The 24,963-nt window shown below is 41.0% G+C and overlaps 1 protein-coding gene across 22 annotated transcripts in view; it reads left to right on the top strand.

Moving 5' to 3' along the window:
• The window catches only part of DOCK9 (dedicator of cytokinesis 9), a 336,209-nt gene that overhangs the window by 154,355 nt on the left and 156,891 nt on the right, over positions 1–24,963 (top strand). For all 22 annotated transcript variants that reach the window (XR_012159418.1, XM_073348476.1, XM_073348510.1 and 19 more), the window contains 6 exons: positions 15,363–15,437; positions 15,526–15,666; positions 16,086–16,289; positions 16,468–16,590; positions 21,424–21,506; positions 22,000–22,122. Coding sequence is in view for 21 of the 22 variants with exons in the window: in XM_073348476.1 (XP_073204577.1) it covers positions 15,363–15,437; positions 15,526–15,666; positions 16,086–16,289; positions 16,468–16,590; positions 21,424–21,506; positions 22,000–22,122 (749 nt within the window). In the remaining variant the exon portion in view is untranslated. The remainder of the gene's footprint in view (positions 1–15,362; positions 15,438–15,525; positions 15,667–16,085; positions 16,290–16,467; positions 16,591–21,423; positions 21,507–21,999; positions 22,123–24,963) is intronic.

Raw genomic sequence — 24,963 nt, 5'->3', positions numbered from 1 at the left:
ATCTTGAAAGGACTGTTGTGGGAGGTACTGATCATCATAGCAGTGGAGATATGTTGGCAAGTTTTGCATTTGTTCATGGCAGGGTCTGGTGTCTCTTTGAGTTGGTGGGTCCTGGACTATGGGGAGCTTGCTTCTGATGATGAGCTTGGAGAGGTTGAGAGGTTATTTGAAGGCCAGAAGAGGGGGTTCAGGAAATATTTTCTTTAGGATGTGATCCCCATCAAGTATGGATTGTAATTGTTTAATGAAACCCTGTATGGGTGTCATTGTGTGGTGGAAGATGAGAACCAGGGATGTCTGGTTGGACGTCCTCCTCCCAGGTATTGAGGCAGGTTCTCTCGGGGCATTTGTGTGGCCCCTTCCATGATGCAATCCACTTCTCTGGGGGAGTGTCCTTGTTTGGTGAAGATGATTTTAAATATATTAAGATGTATAACCTGGACCTTCTCCTCGGAGCATATTTTATATCATCTGAGTGCCTGGTTGTGGACAAGAAATTGCTTGGTAAGTTTGGGGTGGTTACTGGATCTGTGAAATTGGGTGCAGTGATCCGGGGGTTTCTTGTATATAGTTGTCTGTAGAGTTCCATTGTTGAAGCTGATCATGGTGTCCCGGAAGTTGATGCTAGCGTGGGAGTGTTCTAGAGAGAGTTTGATGGATGCATGGTGATGGTTAAAGTTGTGGTGGAAATCTGTGAGGGAGTTTAGGTTATCTGTACAGAGGACAAAAATTATATCACTGTATCTCAGGTATATAATTGGTTTTGTAGTGCATTTGTCCAGAAATTCTTCCTTGAGGTCACCCGTCAAGAGGCTGGCATATTGGGGAGCCATACTAGTACCCACTTTTGTTCCCATGGTTTGGACAAAGTGTTTTTGTGGAAGGTAAAGTTGTTACGGGTGAGGAGAAATGGATGAATTTGGCAACATGTTTGGGGTGGCTAACTGTGTTTTTCCATTGTATTGTGGATATTTGAGGTGGGCTGCAATGCTGTCATGAGGGATGTTAGTGTGTAGGGAGGTCATTGACATCCATGGTGGCAAGCATGGTATTCTGAGGGAAGTTATTAATGCTGTGGAGTTTCTGGAGGAAGTCGGGTGTGTTCTGGAGGAAACTGGTCCTTTGTGTAGTGAGTGGTTTGAGGATGATTTCTAGCAGTCCCGACATTCCATCAGTTAGCATGCCATGGTCAGATCTGATGGATCTGCCTGAGTTCCCTTGTCTATGTATATTGGGAAGCATGTAGAAGGTCATTGGGGTGGTTTCATGGGGGATGAAGTTGTAGAGTTTCTCTTGGGGTTGTTTCAGGAAGGATTTGATGATATACTTAAATTCTTGGGTGTGGGGTCGTCTTTGAGTTCTTTATAGTCGGTGGTGTTGGAGAGTTGTCAGTTGGCCTTGCTGATGTAGTCATCATGGCCAAGGACCACCATGGCACCCACTTTGTCTGCTGATGTAATCGTTATTGGGTGGTTGGATTTCAGTGACTGTATGGCAGTCCTCTCAATGTTAGAGAGATTGTGATGGATGTTATGTTTGTTAAGGATTTCAGGCAATTTTTTTTCCTGAAGCAATCAATGTAATGATCAAGTATGTGGTTTTGTCCACTGTGGCATGTGCAGTCAGATGATTCTTTTTTTCTTCTGATTGTCAGTGAGGATGTGGCAGTTGTGGTGGTATCTTTGTTATGAGAAAGTTCTTTGAGGCAGAGTTGGTGAAAGAATTCTTCTAGATCCCCACGTTAGTACTGTGTCAGGTTCTTTGTTAAGCAGTAAAAATCATGGACTCAGTAAAGACACTGGATTTATGGCTCATTATGACAATCTGTAACCACTAACCCACCTTTAACCTATGACTGAAGAGGTGTTAACTTCCCAGTTCACCTTGAATGGTCACTTGAAATATGTGTTCACCCTTTATGTTTAACAATCTGTTCCACCTTGTATTTAGCTGTGACACGCTGATTACCTTTCCCAGGCCCAAGTTAGGAATGATAATCACTTTCCTGCTTTAGACAAAACAGACACAGTAGGGAGAGAAAAGATAGGATAGTAAATATGAGGGAAATACACCTTTCGTTGGTCTTCTCGGAATATAGGATGGTTGGTCAGTCATGGACAGATGCTTTGGGCTGGCAGGTTGGCCATGACAGCTGTTTCTCTAGACCCCAGCTCATGTCCTTGGTCAGTGACATCTTGTGATTAGTCAGGTCGCTCTTGTTTACTGGTCCTTTACAGACTGAGCAGAGCAGGATAGGCAGTCTTGTCTCATTGTGCTGGTGCCACGCAGTACAGTTCAAGATCAAGTGAAAAGCCAAGAGAGGGAGGACAGGAGTAAGATGAGGGGGGCAGAGGCAGGGCAGAAAGGAGCACATGTGGGACGGGAAAAGAGAGCTGGATCTCACGTGTATCGGGCTGGTTTCCTCACTTGTGTAGTAATGAAAGTCAAGCTTCCCCACAGGAGTATCAAGGTCTGGTGTCACACCAACAGTTTTTTTTTCCCATAGCCACGGAGATAGTAAAAAAAAATTTTTCTCCTCCAGTCTTTTTTTCCCTAAGGGCCCCCAAAAGGTGATAGGTGGAATAGTTCCATCCTCTCTCATTTTTTGTCCACAGTTAGGTCTAATTTCCAACACACGAATTTTGGTTCATTGATTTCTGCTCCTCTTGTTTACCAGTCATAATGTTGATACAGTCCTTGCGTGGTATCAGTTGACCCTTACTGTTTAAATTAGGTCAGGCTTTCTGTCTTCTCATATCTTTTCTTAAACCGTTTTATGTAACAGATCATTTTAACAATTCATGAATCTTTATCCACTTTTCACCAGTTAGGCTAACAATTAAAATAGGCCTATTAGGCCTCAATCTTTACAACAATACTTATGCCTAATTACAAAAAACAACTGAGTTATTTTAACTTAGAAAGATGTAAAACATAGTGAAATGAAGTTATAAAACATGAAAGAATACTTATTACAATTTTTAACAATGTTAGGTTAGCATTTAAATGTGAATGTTATTCAAGATTGAACAAAAGAAAAGAAAAAAATAATTAAATAAAACACACAAATAGCGCTGTAAAAAAAGTAATTTTTAAGTGCATTTACGCTAGTTAGGCAGCAAGCCAACACTTCAAGAAGGTTAATGTCTCTTTCCCTTTTCTTTTTAATGCGGGCGGAGGTTTAATGACTGAACCGCATTCCCTTCTGAGTTAATTTCTGTATGTTTGTTTAGTCGGTTTAGACTGTAAGCTGTCTGGGGCAGAGACCCTGTCTTTTAACTTGTTTAATGTGCTTTGTAAACTCCCAGGTATATTGATGGCATGATATGCAAATAAAGATACACATACATAAATACATATGTTTGTTCTAGAAGATTCCAGTCAGTTAAGATATTCATCTTTCCCAACAGATGGCATTACCATGTAGTAAAGTGAGCGATAAAGACATTTAATAGGTTTGCTAACAAATGGCACCATGATTCAATCAAAAAGGTAGGCCGCCACCTGTATCAGGGCATTCTTTCTGGAATATATGACAGGATTTGACCTTAATCCAATAATAGGTGGTTATTTGACCAGTTATTGACATTATTTGACCAGCCAATTGACTGGCCAAGCCTACAGAGGCACAGTTCAAAGTCTGTAATTGAGTTGAGTTAGAAACTCAATTGAAAATTTCTTCATTTGTAAATGTTGGCATCTCTAGTATAAGCTGATTTTGAAAAATTAAAAAATATTCATTAGCTATTGCTGTTTTTCATAACTCTTTCTATCTGTCATGGAGGCTGCCTCCCTTAGCGCTTATCGTCTTGTGAAGTTCCTAATTCCACAAGTCTCTTGTCTCTGAAGAGTTAAAAACTCTGCAGGGTAGTGAAATAAGCGTGTGGGGGGATCTTCTAAAGTATATTGTGGTGATAGAAGTTAATTTGCTAATAGCCTAACCAAGCAAGTACTTTTTTATGTAAAGTTTTATGCAGTTAAGTGTATAAATAGTGCATGCTGGTGTGCTTAAATAGCTGAACTATAAAGTTTTTTTTAAAAAAAAATGTTTGACATCAGTAAAGGTAAATGATGGCTTTCTAACTGGGGGGAGGGATAGCTCAGTGGTTTGAGCATTGGCCTGCTAAACCCCGGGTTGTGAGTTCAATCCTTGAGGGGGCCATTTAGGGATGGGGCAAAAAAATGGGGATTGGTCCTGCTTTGAGCAGGGGGTTGAACTAGATGATCTCCTGAGGTCCCTTCCAACCCTGATATTCTATGATTGATTCTAACTCCCAGTTCCACAGAGCTGATGGAAGCAGCCAGATAGCTCGGGGCTCTCAAAACTTAGCCGCTCTCAGGGTAGTAGGCACTGTTGAGTTCCTTCATTTTCTGCTTGTGGAAGCAAAATAGCTCCTGGCTTAAGATTTATATGCAGGCACATTTATCTCTTTAACATTTTAATACGTTCAAATAAGTTCTGAAGCATGTGTATGCTAAAGCCAGTTAACCTAGTGCTGTGCATGTAGTTTATATAAGGCTGGTAGTTGTTCTCGTGCTATCTGTTGGATAGTGTGGCGGCCACTGAATGCATCATGTTCCTCCATGATGGTCTGGACAGACCCAAATTTGGTGCGTTACAGGGTAGGATGCCTGTGAGGGACAGGTGACTGACTGGGGGTGGGAGGCATGTCTTTTCATCTTGCTTTCATTGGATCAGAGTTGAAGATGATTCATACAGGGAAGTTGGTAGGCATTTGAAGCAGATGACCATACCATGTTAGAGATGCCAACAATTTGCATCCTTAACCTGGACATTGCTCTGATGAGCCTCAACTTTGAGCTTTCCCTATTCACGTTCCATGTTTTAATATGTAAGGCAATAGTGTTAATTAATGAAGGAATTCATTATAAATCAATAGCATTTTTGTGTGGGTATTAGATAGTAAATTCATCAGTGTTAGCTTTATTAGTATTCACTTTAAAAAAAAATTCTTACGTTACTAAAACACTCAAGTGATATTGGACTACATTTCTGAATTCAGTCAGAATAAATTAGCAGGATAGTGCTCAAAACCAGTCTTGCTGCCTTCATTTGTCTGCCTCACTTTTGTAGAGTTAAGTTGAGAATCATTTTACAGAAAGTTACCTTATACATGCAAAGTCTGAGGTAAAACTATTGTAAAGCATGGCCAATAATAGGAGAAAATAAATTTATAATTGTTCTAGTAAATAAATCTAATATATCTATAATTAGTTCAGTTGCGTTTTTTTAAGATACTGAAAATGAAATTGTATTCTCATTTGCAATCAACTTTCAAATACAGAATTTTCCTTTACGTAGTTCTATAGAATCAAAGGAAATAAGTAGTTAGTCTATGAAAGACAATTTAGAAAATGAATATAAAACTTGACATTTTGATGGTACAATAAATATTTTTTCTTTCTTTAGAATATAAAATCTTAAAGAGGAATGTTTAGCTCTCTAGATGACTTTGGGATTTTGTTTTTATTCATGTTTGTTTTGCACCTGCTCACTAAACCTAATTTTAGTGCTGAAAATGCTACTTCCTATTTCCATGAACTTTTGATGGGAGTTGTTTTGATTTCTTAGTCTATATATTTGTTTTAGGTTTTTTTCTGGAATGTTGTCTTTACTGTTTTTTTGGGCAGTGATGGTTTGTTGTTCCATGCATCCAGTCTACTTTGTGTTGTTTCTCTCAAAATATTTTTTCCAGAAAATATCTCACTCATTCTGTCCTAGTTTAGTTCTTTCTTGCTACTTAAATGATACCCTGTAAAATTTGCTCTATTTTCTTTCTAGCATCTAGATTTTTCCTACTGAGAAATAAAACAGTACAAAATTCTTGAGTTTGTTAGGGCACTCGCTGTGTTTTGTCTGGATTACTTCTGTGCAGTCAGCTCCTCTGGGGGTCTTTGTCTTCTGTTCTCCATCTGTATCAAGTTATCTAGTGGTGTCCCTCTGCTGCCAATGTATCTGATATATTGATCTCGCTATCATCCCTCTAAAGGAAGACATCAAGGGGCATCATGTAAAACATTTGGGCTTTCTTTAGCTGCTTTTTGGATCCTAATAAGACTAGTATAGCACCAAGTCTCCTGCTTCCTGTCATTGTCTTTTTCTTTGTAATTGAAATATTGCTAAACAGGATGTGATGGACAGGAAGATTGAGTTTTGATACAAAAATAATGATAATGTACAATATTCTGAAATGCAAATATGCGTCTCTTGGAGTTGTGTGCCAAGCTGCATAAACTTTAAAATGTTAGGTTCACCATATTTTTGTAACAAAGGTTGTGTGCCTCAACACTTGCACATTAGAACACCTGGACTGTACCTATCTAGACGTTAGCATACCTCTTAGAGTTGATTCCTCCTGGTCAAGATGAATAGAATTTAAAAGCTTAAATCACTATTAAATACTAATTTAAGTACTCTTCCCATTTTACTGATGGGAAAACAGACACAGAGGCTAAATAATTTGCTGAAAGCCACACTGGAAGGTTTATGACAGAGCAGGAAATAGCACTCGGGTCTCCCAAGTCCCAAACTAGTGCCCTAACCATTGGACTTCCTCCCAAAATATATACTTTTGTGCTTATTCCTAATTTTTGGTGTTATATGTTATTTCTCCCAGTAGGCAAAATATGTGGAATGCCAATGATAACCACCATTCTAATTTCTGCTCAGTATGTTTCTCTTTCCCCTTTTCATTTTTTTCTCCATCTGATACTCTTTCCTTGTTCTCTGCATTTCTTTTTAAAATGTTTCTCTGATCCTTTATTTTTTCTTTTCTATAGAAAAAAACCCCAGCAATGTTATTTTATATGTGGAAGGGTTCTGCCTAACAATTTAAGTTTGTTTGTACAGCCTTTCCCTGAGTATTAAGAGCATGAAGTAGAGAAAGATAAATAGGATTGGTCGCTTTTCTTCTGATTATTTTTCTCAAGATTTTTACCACAAGAGCCTATTACAGTGGGAATAGAAAAGAGGTTCCGAAGCTACAGTCTACAGAATATTTGGTGCTGGTCTGCAGATAGGTGGCTGTTTTCATGGAACTGTCTGTTCACTGCATTCCAACTGAGAAAAACAGAACAAAGAGGGATAAAATGGGGAGCCAAAGTAGACACTGTCACCTTTTTTGTTTGTTTGTTTCCTTTCGTCTCCAGAAAGGAATTAAGAAGGTTTTGTCAAGGTTTGTAATGAACACTTTCTGGCCAAATTTCAATACTGTTAACTCCATCTTCATTGGCCTCAGGGTGGATAAAATTGATGATTTTTTAAATTAAATTTAAATTAAATGCAAATTTATTAAAAAAACTATTTAAAACTAAATTTGAAATTAAGAGTTTAAGGTCTATTAATCTTTTAAATATAAAAATATTAAACAGTATATGTTTGCCAATGTTTAAAGAAAGTCAAACTGTTAAACCAGCTTTTGACAGCAGTAGCCTCTTCTGCAGATGCAGAGACTGTTTTCTTTATTTCAGGGTATTCAAGTAGTTCACTTCAATGACTAGTTCATTCAAAGTTAATAAACCAATTTGGAGTTGAAATAGTAGGTAAGCTTGCTTTCCTTTTACAATCTATCAATACAAACTAGGTGTGAAAGGTTGAGATCTACCAGATCTAGAATTCTGAAGGACATGGTGACCACAAACAACCAGTTTCTTTAATTAACTACAGATAATGCTTCCTCTGTTTAATAAATCAGTTAGTTTATCAAAACATGTTTTGCACTGAAAACTTTCCTATAAACTTTTTTCTCATGTAGCCAGCACAATTAAGGTAGCTTTTATTTAATTAAAAAAATAGAAATGCTGTGTTTGTGCATTTTTAATTGAATTAGCATTTCCATCCAAATAAAGCTTGGCAGAAATCACAAGTAAAAAATTAATAATAATAAATAAGAAATGCATCATTCATCATTTTCTAACATAATAAAATTAATAATATGAGTAAATGTAAACGTATATAGTTGCTCAAATAAATGGGTAAAGATATACTGTATCCCCCTGGTTCGTGGGAAATAAAAGCAACAAATGTAAGGCTATATTTTAGCTGTAAACCAGCTTGTTTTAATCATTACCAATCATTGATAGCCAAGAAAATAACTACAGTACAAATGCAAAGCATGATTAAAATTGATTATTTAAATCAAGGTTTCTGCTTGCTTATTTAAATCATGATTAAAGTCTGTGATTTAAATTGGTTTGATTTAAATCAATCCACCCTTCTTGGCCTATTTGGCTGCTTTTGACACAGTTGACCATACTTCTCCACTTGAAATTTTCATGCCTGGGTTTTGTTCTGGTTTCCCTCCTACCTCTTGGATCACTCCTTCAGAATCTGATTTTTTGGCTCATTGAAGGACATAAATCCACACTGTGTAGCTGTCAAGCATAGGAGTTTATTACGTACAGTGCTGATGGAGTGTCACCTTGCTTATTAGACTCAGAGACACTGTCAATAGATTACAATGGAATATATATGGATTTTCCATGGGTGGGGAAAGTGAGGGGGTAGGCAGTCCCACACCCCCGAATAGGTTTAGTTGCAAGGCATGATACCACAGTAGCCAATGGTCAAAAGGTTACATAATGTCTCCGCCCATGGTCTCAGTGTTAACAAATTAACATTTAGCATTTAATTAGTACTTTAATAAATATATTAGTATAGAATACATGTTTAATTCAATTTGGGGTCCATAGGAATGAAGTAGCTCCTTTGATTTTCCAACAGATACATATCTAGGGGTAAAAGCAAAGAAACAGTGAAAGTATATGGCAATAAAGATTGTCTTTCAAGTTGCTTATTTGTGTTTTAAGGCAGGCATTGGTTCCTGGGAAAGGGAGGTGGGAAGAGGCCATATCTTATACTGACATGTTCCAACCTTTCATAAACTCAAGGTTGGATATGTGGGAAGAACATCTCCCTATGGAAGAAACTAACACAACAGAAACAGGGCTTCTTTGTTCTATTTGCAACTTTGAATAAGATACAATTATTGCCCCCAACATCTGGCGTTTTGCTGACCAGACATATCTTAACAAAAACAAGGTTATCTTTGGTTATTCTGCTTTCTCTTAGCTAATCACTATTTGCTAGGCCTCTGACCTCATGACCAAACTCTGGACTTTGGGCCTGTACACAAATCCATATACCAGGTTATTACATCAGCAATGGATTTTAACCCTTCAGTCATCATTTCCTCTTCCTCTTTTGGTGTGGATTCCTTGGGTTCCATCCTCAGCTCCTTTTCCTCTTCTCCCTCTAAACCCTTTTTTTGTGTGGGTAATCTGATTTGCAAACATGGTTTTGACCACCATCTTTATGATGGACTCTCAAATCTACTTGTCTATTCTGGACCTGTCTCCCTTCATCAAATATAACATTGTGGACTGTCTTTGATATCTCTGTTGTATGCCAAACTATCTACTGAAACTTAATCTCAGAACTGAGTTCTTGATCTTTCCCTCAGAGCTCTTCCTTAGTTCTCCTTTGCCTATCAGTAGGGAAAGCATCAGAATCCTCCATTTCATGTAAGCCTATAACAGCGCTGTTATTTGTATTGTAGTGCCTCGGAGCCTCAGTCATGGACCAGGACCCCATTGTGCTAGGCTCTGTACAAACACATAATGAAAAAACAGTCCTTACCCCAAAGAACTTACAATCTAAGTATAAGGCAAGAGACAACAAATGGATACATACAAACAGGAGAATACAAGAAAACAGTGAGACAATATTTGTCAACATGATACGCTGTGGTCTCAGAACACCAGCATTTTAGCTGTTACCAAGTTTTTTTGTAGGCATCCTGACAAAGAAAAGTTCTTCTCATGTCCATTCCATGTTTGGTGTGTGTGCTCACCACATGCACTGGTGCCAGAAGTTTTTCCTGCATTGGTATCCATAGGGCCAGCCATAGCGCCCTCTAGAGTGGCACACATATGTGTCAGTATAAGAATCTCACCTGTCTGCATCTGATAGCATGAATGCTACATGGCTAAGCCTCGAGGAACCAGCTTTCTCCAGACAAGTCCAACAGGTTATTTTGGAAAGCAGAACACCTTGCACTAGAGCTACTTACCTGGCTAAGTGGAAGCACTTCACTTGCTGGATGTCTGAATCTCTCAACGCAGTCATCTTTGCAATCCATCCTGGAATACCTGCTTCTTCTGACAATCAGATTCCTCAAGGGACTGGAAAGACTCTTTCCACAGATCCGGGACCCAGCCCCCCAATGGGATCTCAATCTAGTCCTGTCTAGGCTCAGCAGCCCTCCTTTTGAGCCCTTGGCATCCTGCTCACTTCTACTCCTATTGTGGAAGGTCACCTTCCTTGTGGCAATCACCTTGGCAAGACAGGTCTCAGAGATCAGGGCTATACCCTCAGAATTCCCTTACATGGTTTTCTACAAGGACAAGGTCCAGCTGCGCCACTGGCCTTCAGACCAAAGGTGGTGTTGCACTTCCACGTCAACCAGGATATCTTCCTGACAGTGTTCTTTCCAGAACAGCAAAACTCAAACAAGGAGAAGTGCCTGCATACTCTCAATGTCAGACGGGCCTTAGCTTTCTACCTTGAGCGAACCAAGCCCCTGCGTCGATCGTCTAGGCTTTTAATGGTGGTGGCTGACAGGATGAAAGTGATCCCGGTGTCATCCCAGAGAATTTCTTCCTGGATCACTGCCAGCCTCCGTGGCTGCTACGAACAGGCGAAGGTTTCATCTCCGCCGATAGTAACAGCTAATGCCACAAGAGCGCAGGCATTCTCGGCGGCAAGAAGGAAGTTGGGGGAGGGGGTGGCGCATCAGCAGTGGTGCTCCTTATACCGGTGCATACATGCTCCATTCCAGAGGCCGCAATGGCCAGCCCTACGGATACACTGGGGGAAAAACTTCCAGCACCGGTATATGTGGCAAGCACACACACCTAGAATGGAATGAACATGAGCAACATGTTACGAGAGGTAGGCAACCATTTTTTTAAAGGAATGTTATGTTATGAAGGAGGATAATGGGTTACTTTTGGAGATGTTTATGGGGAGCTTTTTTCAGGTGTCGGGGGCAGCATAGAAGAATGCATGAAGGTGCTTGTTTGAAAATGCAACAAATGGGTGTTGGAGGCAGGAATTGATCTTTCAATATAGTGTAAGAAATGATACGTAGGTAGGGGTTAGGTCATGACGGGCCTTGAAAATGTTGGAAACAATAGAGAGGAGGGAGCCATGGCTTCATTTTTGACTCCTTGATCCCATATCCAGGTTGTATCTAAGTTGTACCTTTTGTTCTTGTGCAATGATTCAATGATTTGACTTTTCCTCTCTGCTTTCTCTGCCAAAAGTTTTGTCCAAGCCATGATCATATCAAGCCTTAACTACTGCAGTATCTTTCTTTGGCCTCAGCGGCTTCGGTTTTGACTCCTTAAGCCCATTCAAAATGTTTGTTCTACAGACATTTCTCTGACTAGATCACCCTCGTCTTTAGTTCTCTGCATTGGCTCCTGCTCTTCCAGTGCATTGGACACATCAGTTTTATTATAACTTTTAAAACCCTTCACAGTTTAGCTCTGTGCTTCCTATCCTCCCTGTCTTAATGAAAGGTTGGCACCTGCCTTTACTTTGCTAGTTATATGAGCCTTGATTGTCTGCTTCTCTCTTAAGTACCTTCTCACTTTCTCCTGTGGCACCTGTAATACAGAGAGAAAAAAGCTCATAGTTACAAGCCACAAAGATATCAACTTATCGTCCATGTCCTTCCTCAGATCTCACCTCTTCTGTAATGCGTACAGGAAATTCATCTGACAAGGGCTAGGCAGGTATTGAGTTATGATTACAGCTACTGATTGGCTAAGAATTGTGCACATTGAATTTTTGTTACCCTATCTCTCCCATTCCCCGTTGAGACACTCTTGATTCTCACCATCTGTTATCATAGAATATCAGGGTTGGAAGGGACCTCAGGAGGTCATCTGGTCCAACCCCCTGCTCAAAGTAGGACCAATCCCCAACTAAATCATCCCAGACAGGGCTTTGTCAAGCCTGAGCTTAAAAACCTCAAAGGAAAGAGATTCCACCACTTTCCTAGGTAACGCATTCCAGTGTTTCACCACCCTCCAAGTGAAAAAGTTTTTCCTAATATCCAACCTAAACCCTCCCCACTGCAGCTTGAGACCATTACTCCTTGTTCTGTCATCTGGTACCACTGAGAACAGTCTAGATCCATCCTCTTTGGAACCCCCTTTCAGGTAGTTGAAAGCAGCTATCAAATCATTCGCTCCAGCCCCCTAATCATTTGTGTTGCCCTCCGCTGGACACTTTCCAATTTTTCCACATCCTTCTTATAGTGTGGGGCCCAAAACAGGACACAGTACTCCAGATGAGGCCTCAGCAATGCCAAATAGAGGGGAACGATCACGTCCCTCGATCTGCTGGCAATGCCCCTACTTATACAGCCCAAAATGCCTTAGCCTTCTTGGCAACAAGGGCACACTGTTGACTCATATCCAGCTTCTCGTCCACTGTCACCCCAAGGCCCTTTTCAGCAGAATTGCTGCCTAGCTATTTGGTCCCTAGTCTGTAGCGGTGCATGGGATTCTTCTGTCCTAAGTGCAGGACTCTGCACTTGTCCTTGTTGAACCTCATCAGATTTCTTTTGGCCCAATCCTCTAATTTGTCTAGGTCCCTCTGTATCCTCTCCCTACCCTCCAGCATATCTACCACTCCTCCCAGTTTAGTGTCATCTGCAAACTTGCTGAGGGTGCAGTCCATGCCATCCTCCAGATCATTAATGAAGATATTGAACAAAAGCGGCCCCAGGACTGACCCTTGGGGCACTCCGCTTGATACTGGCTGCCAACAAACATGGAGCCATTGATCGCTACCCATTGAGCCTGACGATCTAGCCAGCTTTCTGTCCACCTTATAGTCCATTCATTCAGCCCCTACTTCTTTAACTTGCTGGCAAGAATACTGTGGGAGACCGTGTCAAAACCTTTGATAAAGTCAAGGAATAACACGTCCATTGCTTTCCCCTCATCCACAGAGCCAGTTATCTCGTCATAGAAGGCAATTAGATTAGTCAGGCATGACTTGCCCTTGGTGAATTCAGGCTGACTGTTTCTGAACACTTTCCTCTCCTCTAAGTGCTTCAGAATTGATTCTTTGAGGACCTGCTCCATGATTTTTTCCAGAGACTGGGGTGAGGCTGACTGGCCTGTAATTCCCCACATCCTCCTTCTTCCCTTTTTTAAAGATGGGCACTACATTAGCCTGTTTCCAGTCGTCCGGGACCTCCCCCGATAGCCATGAGTTTTCAAAGATAATGGCCAATGGCTCTGCAATCGCATCCGCCAACTCCTGTAGCACTCTCGGATACAGCGCATCTGGGCCCATGGACTTGTGCACATCCAGCTTTTCTGAATAGTCCAGAACCACTTCTTTCTCCACAGAGGGCTGGTTACCTCCTCCCCATACTGTTCTGCCCAGGGCGGTAGTCTGGGAGCTGACCTTGTTCGTGAAGACAGAGGCAAAAAAAGCATTGAGTACACTAGCTTTTTCCACATCCTCTGTCACTAGGTTATGATTAAGGCTAAGATTTTGTCATGGTTATTTTTTAGTAAAAGTCATGGACAGGTCACAAGCAATAACCGAAAATGCATGGGAGACCGTGACCTGCCCCTGACTTTTATTAAAACATAACTGTGAGAAAATGGGGAGAGAGGAGGGTCCAGGGTACCCTCTGCTGCGGGCTTCAGGGTCCCCCCCACCCACAGTGGCTGAGAGCGAGGAGTCCTCCCTGCAGCTGGCAGCAGCTTGGAGCTGTGGCGGCTGGGAGCTGTAAGGTCCCCGTGCCACCCACGGTGGCAGTTGGGAGCAGTGGGTTCCTCTCAACATCTGAGGCTGTGGGCTGTGTGTGGGGGGAGGGGGAGGGGGGAGTCTGCCTTCCACAGTGATGGCTGGGACTGCGAGGGGAGGGGAGAGGGGTCCGCCTCCCACAGTAGCAGCTGCGAGCTATGCGGTCTCCTTGGTGGTGGGGCGTCAGCTTGGGGCTGATGGGGAGAGGGTTCCCGCCACCTGAAGCAATTGGGAGTTGTAGGGGGACCCCACCAGCTGACAGCTCTTGCCCCGCCATCCTGGGGCTGAAGCGAAAATGTCAGAGGTCTCTGGAAGTCACAGATTCGTGACTTAGTGATGACATCTCTCTCTTTTTAAGATTATAAGCTCTTTGGGATAGGGAGTGTCATTTTTCCGTATTTGTATAGTGCTTAGTAATGGGGCCCCAGTCTCATGGAGGCTACCACAATATAAAATTATATGCAAAATTAATTTAAGCAACAGTTACAGTTGTCAGAGGGATATAATGGGATTGCAGGTGGGAGTGGAGGTAGTCTGTGTAGTCATGAATAGGAGGTTGAGATGTGGTGCCCAAAACAATCTCTCTTAAAATGTAGTCTGTACTAAAAAAAAAAAAAAAAAAATTTCAACCTCGGTTAAGATTACATGTCCCTTTTCAGATGGCTACAATTGTGAAGTACTAGCTGTACTGCAAAGGTAATTTGGCTGCTATTTGCAGCCACTTGCCCACTACCTGAGGTGCCTGTTCGCCAACTGACTTTAAAAAATGGTAGAATATCTATTTAAATGAACTGTCTTACAAGGAAGGTAAACTAAATGTATCACAGTTCGTCCCACGCTATTTTATTCTGACTTGTTCTAGTTTTGGGACTGATGAGTAGGAACCTGTAAATCCCATACAAGTGTTGAGACACTGAAAGGAGTGATGTCAGTACTCAGCTATACACAGTCATCTATAGGTGTTCTTGTTTTTCCTGCCACCCACAGGAAAACCACTTCTTTGGCAGTTGGAGGTTTACGAATTTGCTGTGATTGTGATTCCTAACATAGCTAACCTGTGGCTTCCTGAGTGATCTAGTGGCCTCAGTATAGTTCTGAACTTTAACCTACATACAAAGATAATTTTTTGTTTGTGTAAAGCACCTTTGCTAAAGTGATTTAAGAATGAAAAGTACTATATGAGAGCTACATAGCACCAATAATATTTGTCAAAACTTATACAAGGCATCAAATTTACGAAGCTTCTTCCTTTGTGACATATGTACTGTGCTGTATTAGGAGGGCTGGAGGATCATAAGTGACCACAAGTTCACACTTTAACATATCTGCTTTAAACATTCTACAGTAAACTTTAAAGCTCAGTTTAATGGGGAAAACACCACATGGATTAAAACTAAATGGGTTACAACAAAAATTGTAGAATATTAACAAAGTTTAATTACTTTCATTTGATCATAATGTTTAAATAATAAATATAAAACTGTGACTTTCTTATTTTTCGCAGAGTACCAGAGATGCAGAAATGAAATTCAAAAGTGAAAGCAGAGTTAAACTTTTTGTCTTGGATCCAGATGCACAGGTTTGACATTTTAAAATAAAATAATAAATGTGTTTATGTTGTACCTTGTAAAACGAGAAACAGTTTTCATTTTTGTTTCCTTTTAAAGAAACTTGACTTTTCGGGTATTGAACCAGAAGTGAAGCCATTTGAAGAGAAATTTGGGAAAAAGATTCTAGTGAAGTGTAATGACTTATCTTTCAATCTGCAAAGCTGTGTTGCTGAAAATGAAGAAGGACCAACAACAAATGTAAATTCTTTATGTAAATACTTTGCCTTTATGTATCAGATATATAGTAGTTAACCTCTTAATATTGGCATTAGTTGGCAATGCACTTCAGACCAATAAATCTGATACCGTTAGGAAGAAGTAACTTTTTTTTTTTGCTGCTGCTGCTCATTAATCCATTAAAATGAAGGAAAGCATGAATTCTTTGTAAAACTTTTGTAGCTGCTTCTTTCATGCTGTTAATGAAAGTGTTTTATTTCTTCACTGTATTTTACATAATGGATATAATAGTCAAAGAATGCTAGCTCTTCTTTGTAACTAATGTACAGCAGTACAGTAGACCTATTTCCTTTGCATTTGCATGTCAATACACACCTGTATTTGCAGATAATCTTTTGGGGATGCTGGTGATAACCTTTTTCACACTTTTTAATGTCTAGGTAGAACCTTTTTTTGTCACATTGTCATTGTTTGATATTAAAAACAATCGGAAGATTTCAGCAGATTTCCATGTCGATTTGAACCATGTCTCGGTGAGGCACATGATATCTAATGCGACACAGCAACTGATGAATGCCAGTGGTGATTACTTACACAGGGCTCAAGATATTATCCATGAGTCTATCTTGCAATATCCTAAACAGGTAAGGAGAAACAATATAAAGTTCTGATTCAGAACAAGAGGAATGGGTTATCTGACAGATTTCAAATAGCTTTTCCACTGGATGTAGATTTAAAAAAAAGGAAACTGTAAATATATAATACGTGTGTGTGTGTGTATGTATGTATGTGTGTATATATATTTATTTATTTATTTTTTAGGTAATATTCTCCGTTACGTGTCCACATCCTGATATATTTCTTGTGGCAAGAATAGAAAAAGTACTACAGGGAAGTGTTACACATTGTGCTGAGCCATATATGAAAAGTTCAGATTCTTCTAAGGTACTGTATCTCTTAAAAATGATGTTGATAAAATGCTTAGACAAAATTACTCTGTGGTGTTATAACTAAAAAACTCAGTTATTTTCCACTTTTTGGATGCCCAAACCTTTTAGATGAATTTTGTATGGCACAGTTTCTTATTTAGCTGTCGGATGGCTTTAATTAAAGTGTCATAGATAAAATTTTTCATATTGCTTTTAAAATGTGGAGATTAGCTTGTATACTGTAAAAATTTGGTTGTATACAGTGCTTTTTGTAGTCTTTTTTCCATGGTCTTTAAAGTGATTTTACACAATAATAGTCCTACAACTTCAAAAATAAAAGTTTGATTTTTTTGAGCATTTGGAATATATAGGATAGGACAGACTTTCGGAAGTATAGGCAAAACTCCAGGGTTTCACAAGCCTAAATGTGTTTTTACATACACATGAACAAATCTGTTCCCTTATGTTTAACTTTTTGTGTACCTAGTCAAATTCTTTGCTGCAGTGTGACTTATTTACATTTTTTGGTTATTCCATTTTAGAATCACTATACTGGCTTAAATCCTCTATATATTTAAATGTTAAACATGTTTTGTCCAATTAGATTCCATCTTGCAGACAATAGTATGCATTCACACGTTTGTCTTCTGAAATGCGCCATTTAAGAAGCTATTTTTGCTATTTGTCTTTTCAGTTGCTATTGCTTGTCAGAAATTCAATAATAAAAGAAGAGTTTCAACTGAAATACTGAAAAAATAAATGTCTGGTACTTTGTCACAGGCCCGAAGGCTGTAAGACACAAACATAATCTGTTACAGCTCCAGTCAGCTACTGTTGAATTATTTTTCCTATTTTCCACAGTGCAAAATATAAGATGGAAGCTGCAGAGTATAGTATTCAACAGACAAATAATGAACCCTGTTACCAGTTAATATAAAGGTTCTTGCATTCACCTTAATGAGCGTTATATGTTTCAGTCCATCTTAGCATATATCAAACTAAATTATCTGTGTTTTGTAAGCAGCATTTAATCTTTGTCATTAGTAACAGGCAGCTTTATAATCTAAGAAGCCGTTGATTCACAGATTCCAAGTCCAGAAAAGGGACCATTGCAGTTATCTAGTCTGACCTTCAGTATAACACAGACCATACATCTTCCCCAAAATAAAAAAAAAAAATCAATCTTCAAAATAATTTCTAAAGCATATTCTGACTAATAGTTAAAGAAGGACTTAAAAAAAATCAGACTTATTTTTGGTGGCCTTTATTTACAAGGCCCTCTGCCATAAAGTAGACTTAATTTGGCCTGCAGTATTCTTTCTCTTGATTTGGTACCCAGCACTAGAGCAAGAACCATGTTGTCCTTTATTATAGATGGAATTGGTAGCAACACTTGATAGGGTTGCCTATTATGTGTTTTTATATTATAACCCCGTTTTCAATTGCTTATGTAACACTATCCAAGTTTAACTGTTTGGGCTGAAATTTTTCTATTCTTGCTCTCTGCCTCAGGTTAAATTTTTTTAGCAGAGTGAAACAAAATCAATTATTCCATCTCCCACGGACCTTCCTACACATCAGCTTCATTGACCATGCTTCCACGCCCCACAGAGTTAATGCTCCTGACAGGGAAAACAGAACCTGGACACTCTTTGGTCTAGGAGAAGGTGTGTTGGGCTGGAGCAAAATCATTAGTTCTTGTCTCAGTTCTTCCCAACTAATGTTAAGGGTTATAAAGTGCATAGAATTATTATTGATGAAGGCCTCATGGTTGCCAGTCTCCTAAGATACAATTGTAATTGCCCGTACTTTACGGATGGGGTAACTGAGAAGTTGCATAAGGTCACAGTGGCAGAGCTGGGAAAAGAGCTGTCTCTAATATGAGGTATGCAAGGCTCATCCAAGGTACACTGCCTGTCACAATGAATGTTGCCAATCTATTTGCTTGACTGATCTGTGTTTAACCACTAGAACTCAGAATGCCTCAGTCAACATTCCTTTGCTGTCTAGCAAATAGCTTTATAATCCACTGGCAGAGTGTATGTTGTAACCCTCTCTAGTTACTGATTCACAGAAGATAGCAGCCTACTACTTCTACCAGCCACTACTTTAGTTCAAGTGGTAGTGCTACACATCTAAAGATACTGGGTTCCAGCCTTGCTGATGATCCATGTGAGGGCCATGTGGTAGGATTTGTTGTCTTCATTAAACAAACAAACAAACAATCTAGGAAATTGCACTCTCAGAACTCAGTTAAAAGAAAGCTATGGTTCCAAGTCAAACACTCAGGAATTAGGAAATTCCATAATTAAAGTTAACTGTGCAACTTTAATTTTACCTTGCTCCTTGTGTGTGTTCATAATAATATAAGCTTGAATTATGTGGTCTCATGCTATTTATTTTACAGGATCCCTGCCTCAGTCATTTGCCCACTCCATCTCTAAAAACAATCTAATCATCCCAGACATCTTCATATATTTCTTCCTCCAACTCCTGGCTGTCACAGAGACCTGGTTCTTGTTGTCTGATGCTGCCTCTCTAGCAAGCCTCCCTTATGAAGGCCTCTCCTTCTCTCTCACTCCCTGCCTTGGATCCAGACTGCTGTGGGAATGTTGGGCTTTTCCTCTCCTGTTCCTGCTGCTTCCCACCCTCCATCTCCCCTTTCTGCTGTTTCTCCTCTTTTGAAAAGCCCTACATCTGACTCTTGTGTCCTCTTTGATGTCATCTACCATCCATTCAACTCCTTCCCATCAGCCTTCCTTTCTGATTTCAGCTCCTGGCTCACTTTCTCTCCACTCATCAGAATTACCCACATCCCTCTTCAGTAACTTTTCAGCTTGCATGAAGATGACCCATCTGACTCCTTAGCTGCACGTTTGTTTGTAGTGACTTTGCTAGTGCTTTATATGTAGCCTTTTGTGTAGAAAAACAAACAAACAAAAAAACACCTAAGCAAATATCTAAGTTGATAAACCCTGTGGAAGACTTTTGCGTACCCCCAGTTGAGAACCATTGTGCCCCAGGACCTTAGTAGGTTCTAAGATAGCCTTGTTTATTGGCAGAGCTATTCTAGATGGAGCCTGAGATGTTAGAATGCCCACCAGTTTGAGATTTTTCCTGAAGCTCCCCCTGTTGCTGGAACCCTTCCCTTCTGCAGGTAAGGACTTTGGCAGAAGCGGAAGGCTCTGGCACCTCCCCCTGCCACTCCAGCAGTGGGGAAAGTCAGAGGAGATTCAAAGGAGAAAGGCTCTGGCAGCTCTCCACTGCTGGCACCCTTCCCTACTGTGGGGAAAAGGCACAGGTGGTGGGAGGCAGCAGGGAAAGGCTCCAGCAGCTTTTCCACTGCTGGAGCCTTCCTCTGTTGTGGGGAAAGGCTTGGCAGCTTCCTGCCTCTGGAGTCCTTCCCTCCTTCCAAACCCTCGTTAAAATTCTCCTTTGCCTTGAGGCTTTCAAAAAACTTGTCTGCTGGTGTGGTGAGAACACTGTCTGTCATGCTGCCCAATATTTTCTTATTGTTTCCTTGTACTTCCCCATTGATCTGTCTCTTTCCATGTGTTGCATCTTGTCTTATACGCTCTCTGGGGCAGGGTCTGTCTTTGTTTTTATAATGTTTAGCACAGTGTGGTTCTGGTCCATGCCTGAGATTCCTAGGGACTACTATAATATAAATTATAATATTTTTCAACACATAGAATGGAAAATAAATATAGGAGCGAGGGTTTCTAAAAGAAACTGGACTGGGATGCAGTAGAGTTAGGTTCTGTTCCTGGTTCTGACACAGCCTTCGTATGTAATCATGGGTGAGACTTCTATTTGGGGGGGGAAAGGCCAAATTAAATTGCACAGGCAGTGTTAATTCTGCTGTCATCATCTAACTTTTGAGAGCTTGACTTTGCAAATCTAACATTCTGTCAACTTTTTATGTGTAGGGACATACACCACATGAAACCAATGCATATCCATCTAGTCAATATGTCCACATTTAGTATGTTAGGCTCAAGGCGTTATAGAATTTGGTGGGATCTTAAGACCCATTTCTGCTTTGCATAAAATGCTATTTCATTCTGTTTCACTTGTCATTTTCTTGCAGTCTAGTGATGATTATAAACATTTGGACACTTACAAATTAACAAACAATAACAAAAAAACTCCTTTCTCTGTATGGCAGATGCTGCAGAGATGTCAACAATATAGCTCTAAAAGAAAAAAGGTATTGAAATCACAAAATAAGTTGCCTTGCTACAGAATCAGACAAAACATACTGCTGAGTATTTTGACAGTGAGAGAGCAGAAGAAATATTTGTTCTCTGTAAGTAAGAGGTGGAAGGGGAGAGGCATAGCCCGAAGACCTCTTCTCCAGTCTGAAGTGAACTACAGGCCCACTTATACTCTGCCTTCTTCATCTAGACCTTTGACTTCATCTCTGTAGCGTATCCATTAGAAGGTACTATTAAAGGTACTACAGAGATGCAGTCAGTACAAGGGATGGAGAGTGAAGGCAAAGATCACGTGGGCCTGAAGTGGTACTGTTTTTTTACAGAATGAAACGTGCCTTCAAAGAGGCAGTAGATTAGGTGATCCTTTTCACCTGTGGAATCACAGAGAATGGCAAGTCCTGCTAATACAGTACCTTGAGGATCTATTAAAGAATTTGTTTTAATTTTTTTTTTGTTACCACTTGTCATGAATTTACTAATACTGATAAAAGTTAAAATCTTTTAAGAATTGTTTTCTACTTGGTCTGAGCATAGACTGTATTTATTTATTTATTATTTACCTTCAACTCCTCATCTTATGGAGTACATTGCATTTTAGGAACTTTAAACTTCATATATGTTATCATTTGCAGGTTGCACAGAAAGTGTTGAAGAATGCTAAGCAGGCATGTCAGAGACTGGGACAATATAGAATGCCATTTGCCTGGGCAGCTAGGTAAGGGATGCAATTCTCGTCATTCCATTACATTTTTCTAGCTGATTGTTTAACATGGTTTCCTACAAAATAGCAGTGTAAGTCTCATTTGTCAAAATTCAACTTCCTATTTGTGGGATCCGTTTTTTCTTGCTTATTTTAGAATGGCCCTTTCTAAGCTCTAGTCATTTTATCCCAGTCATAGATTTTTGGCAAACAAGACTTAGGTTTCTGTTTTATGGTGGGATGGGTATTGTAGATGATTGTAACTCCTAACCATACAAATAATTTAATTTTACCAACTTTTTTCACTCCAAGATTTTTTTTCTTGCTTTTCTAAAGAGTAAATTGTCCTTGTTCTGCTTATTAAAATATTAGCTGTGAATATGGTAAAACTCACCTGGGTACAATTTTAAGAATATTAAATCCTTCACGTAGAATGTGACACAGTGTAAATAGTTGCTTTACTTTATCCTCTTGCTACCAAAATTTAAAGAGAGATTTTGACTTTCAGAACATTGTTTAAAGATGCATCGGGAACCCTGGACAAAAATGCAAGATTTTCTGCTCTCTACAGACAAGACAGTAATAAACTTTCAAATGAAGACATGCTTAAGTTGCTAGCAGATTTCAGGAAGTGAGTATATAACTTCTTAATATTACAAAAGTTTAATATATTTCATTATTAACATAAACTAAAGAACTATTCCTTTCTTATGATACATTTAAATTAGAGTTGTCAAGCGATTAAAAAAATTAATCGCAATTAATCATGCGGTTAAATAATAATAGAATACCATTTATTTAAATATTTTTGGATGTTTTCTACATTTTCAAATATGTTGATTTCCGTTACAACACAGAATACAAAGTGTACAGTGCTCAGCTTATATTTATTTTTTGATTACAAGTATTTGCACTGTAAAAAAACAAAAAGTGTTTTTCAATTCACCTAATACAAGTACTGTAGTGCAGTCTCTTTACCATGAAAATTGAATTTACAAATGTAGAATTATGTAGAAGTCCACTCAGTCCTACTTCTTGTTCAGCCAATCACTCAGACAAACAACTTCGTTTACACTTCCAGGAGATAATGCTGCCTGCTTCTTGTTTACAGTGTAACCTGAAAGTGAGAACAGGCGTTCTCGTGGCAATGTTGTAGTTGGCGTCGCAAGATATTTACTTGCCAGATGTGCTAAAGATTCATATGTCCCTTCATGCTTCAGCCATCATTTGAGGGGATATGCATCCAAGCTGCTGATGGGTTCAGCCCCTCACCTATAAAGGGTGAATCACCACTGGCCAGTGAGACTGGCGCGGCTGTGGCTTGGAAGCAGGGGTAGTGGTCCTCTCAGTGACAGTACTGGAACCTGTGGGGTGTACCTGTTATACTCCCACCATTCCTCCCAGGCCACATCCGACAAACTGCCCTGAGCATCAGAGTTGGAGCACAGTGCCGAATACAACGCAGGAGCAGCGCAGAGGGCCCCAACACCCAAAGAGCTGTCCCCAGACAAGCAAGGGGAAGCCGACCTTCCCCCTGTGGTGCAGTAGTCTTCATCGTCCCCAGTGGTGGGCACCTCGCAAACAAGCAGCTGCCTCAATGACTTCCAGGAGCACCAGGCCCTGCTAAAAAGGGTGGCTGTTGACATGGACTTGGAGGTCAAGGAGCAAGCGGAGGAGTCCGATGACCTCTTTAACGTTGTACCCTCCTCCACCCCAGCCCAGGTCGCATTGCCCGTCCACCCAGGGATCCTAAAAATTGATGAGTCTTTGTGGCAGACCCCTCTTCCATTCTGCCTGCCTCAAGAAGGCAGAAAAGAAGTACTATGTTCCAGCAAAGGGATTTGAATACCTGCATACCCATCTGCCAGTGGGGTCCCTGGTTATGTCCGTCATCTACGAAAGGGACAGGAAGAGACAGGTGAGTGGCACACCAAAAAATAAATACGTCAAGAGGCTGCACTTATTTGGCAGGAAAATTTATTCGACAGGCAGCCTGCAGAAAATTCAGGTTTCTAACCATCAGGCCTTGCTAGGCAGGTACAACTTCAACCTGTGGGACTCCATCAGCAAGTTCAAGGAGGGCCTCCCACTGGACCGAGCCCAGGAGTTTGACACTTTATTGGAAGAGGGCAAAGCAGTGGCGAGAGGTGCCCTCCAGATGGCCTGGGACACTGTGGACTCTGTGGCCAGGGTAGTCGCCTCTGTGGTGGTGGTCATGAGGTGCAGCTCCTGATTACAGTCCTGTGGGCTGTCCCAGAAGATGCAAACTACCCTTCAAGACCTCCCATTTGAGGGAGCAGGGCTCTTCTCAGAGCTGACTGATGTGCGGTTCCATGGCGTTAAAGACTACCATGCCACCCTCCGGTCCTTGGGCCTACCCACCCCTCAGCAGGCTAGAAAGCCATTCCATCCTCCGCCTCCATTGAGGTCCTGGGGTGTCCCCCGATCCAGCTGCTACAGGAAGGAGGACAGAGACAAAGGGTTTAAGCGGCAACACCCTTCATATTCCCATTCCTCTGCCCAGCTTGGTTCTTCCAGAGGCCAAGGAAGCCAGAAACAGGCATTTTGCTGATGTGCCTGAGGATGGCGCCCCAGTCACTTCCCAGGATCCACCCCACCTGCTCTTTTCTCAATCACCTGCACTCCTTCTAGTCAGCCTGGTCACGGCTGACATCGGACTGTTGAGTGTTCGACATAATATCTTTGGGCTACATCCTGCCAGGTGGAGTCAGGTTGCCTGGCATTTGCTAAGAAGCCCTCAGGCTATGGGACTTGTGTGCAACACAACATCCATCTCATAGCCACATACCTCCCCTGGGGCCAGGAACACCTTGGCAGATCGCCTCACCAGGACAGTCTCATCTCATCACGAGTGGTCTCTCCACCCAGAGGTGGTCAGCATCATCTTCCAGAGATGCGGTACTGCCCGTGTGGATCTGTTCACATCCAGATAGAACAGGAAATGCCATGTTTTCTGCTCCTTTCGGGGGTTCAACAGAGGCTCCCTGTTGGACGCTTTCCTGTTCCTGTGGTCGGAGGCTCTGATGTACCCCCCTCTCTCCCCCGGACGGCTTGGTTGCTGTGTGGTTAAATGCAGAGGTGCAGGAGTGCTTGGTGGGTATCCAACAGGTCCTGTTGGGCAGCAGAAAGTCCTCCATCAGAGTGACCTTCCTGGCCACATGGAAGCAGTTCGCTTGTTGGACCTCGGATAAAGGCATTCAGCCCGAGTGGGCCTTGCTGCAGTTAATCCTGGACTACCTTTTGCATCTCAAGCTCCAAGGCCTGGCCCTTTCAACTATCAAAGTCCAGATGTCTGCCATCTCGGCCTTCCATCTGCTGCTCAAGGGTAGGTTGGTTTTCGCCCAGGACATGACTGCCAGGTTCCTCAAAGACCTTGAGTGTCTTTACCCGTATGTCATAGAATCATAGACTATCAGGGTTGGAAGGGACCTCAGGAGGTCATCTAGTCCAA

This window comes from Lepidochelys kempii, chromosome 1 (genome assembly GCF_965140265.1).
Source record: "Lepidochelys kempii isolate rLepKem1 chromosome 1, rLepKem1.hap2, whole genome shotgun sequence".
NCBI lineage: Eukaryota > Metazoa > Chordata > Testudines > Cheloniidae > Lepidochelys > Lepidochelys kempii.
This window is presented reverse-complemented; position numbering and strand designations above follow the sequence as displayed.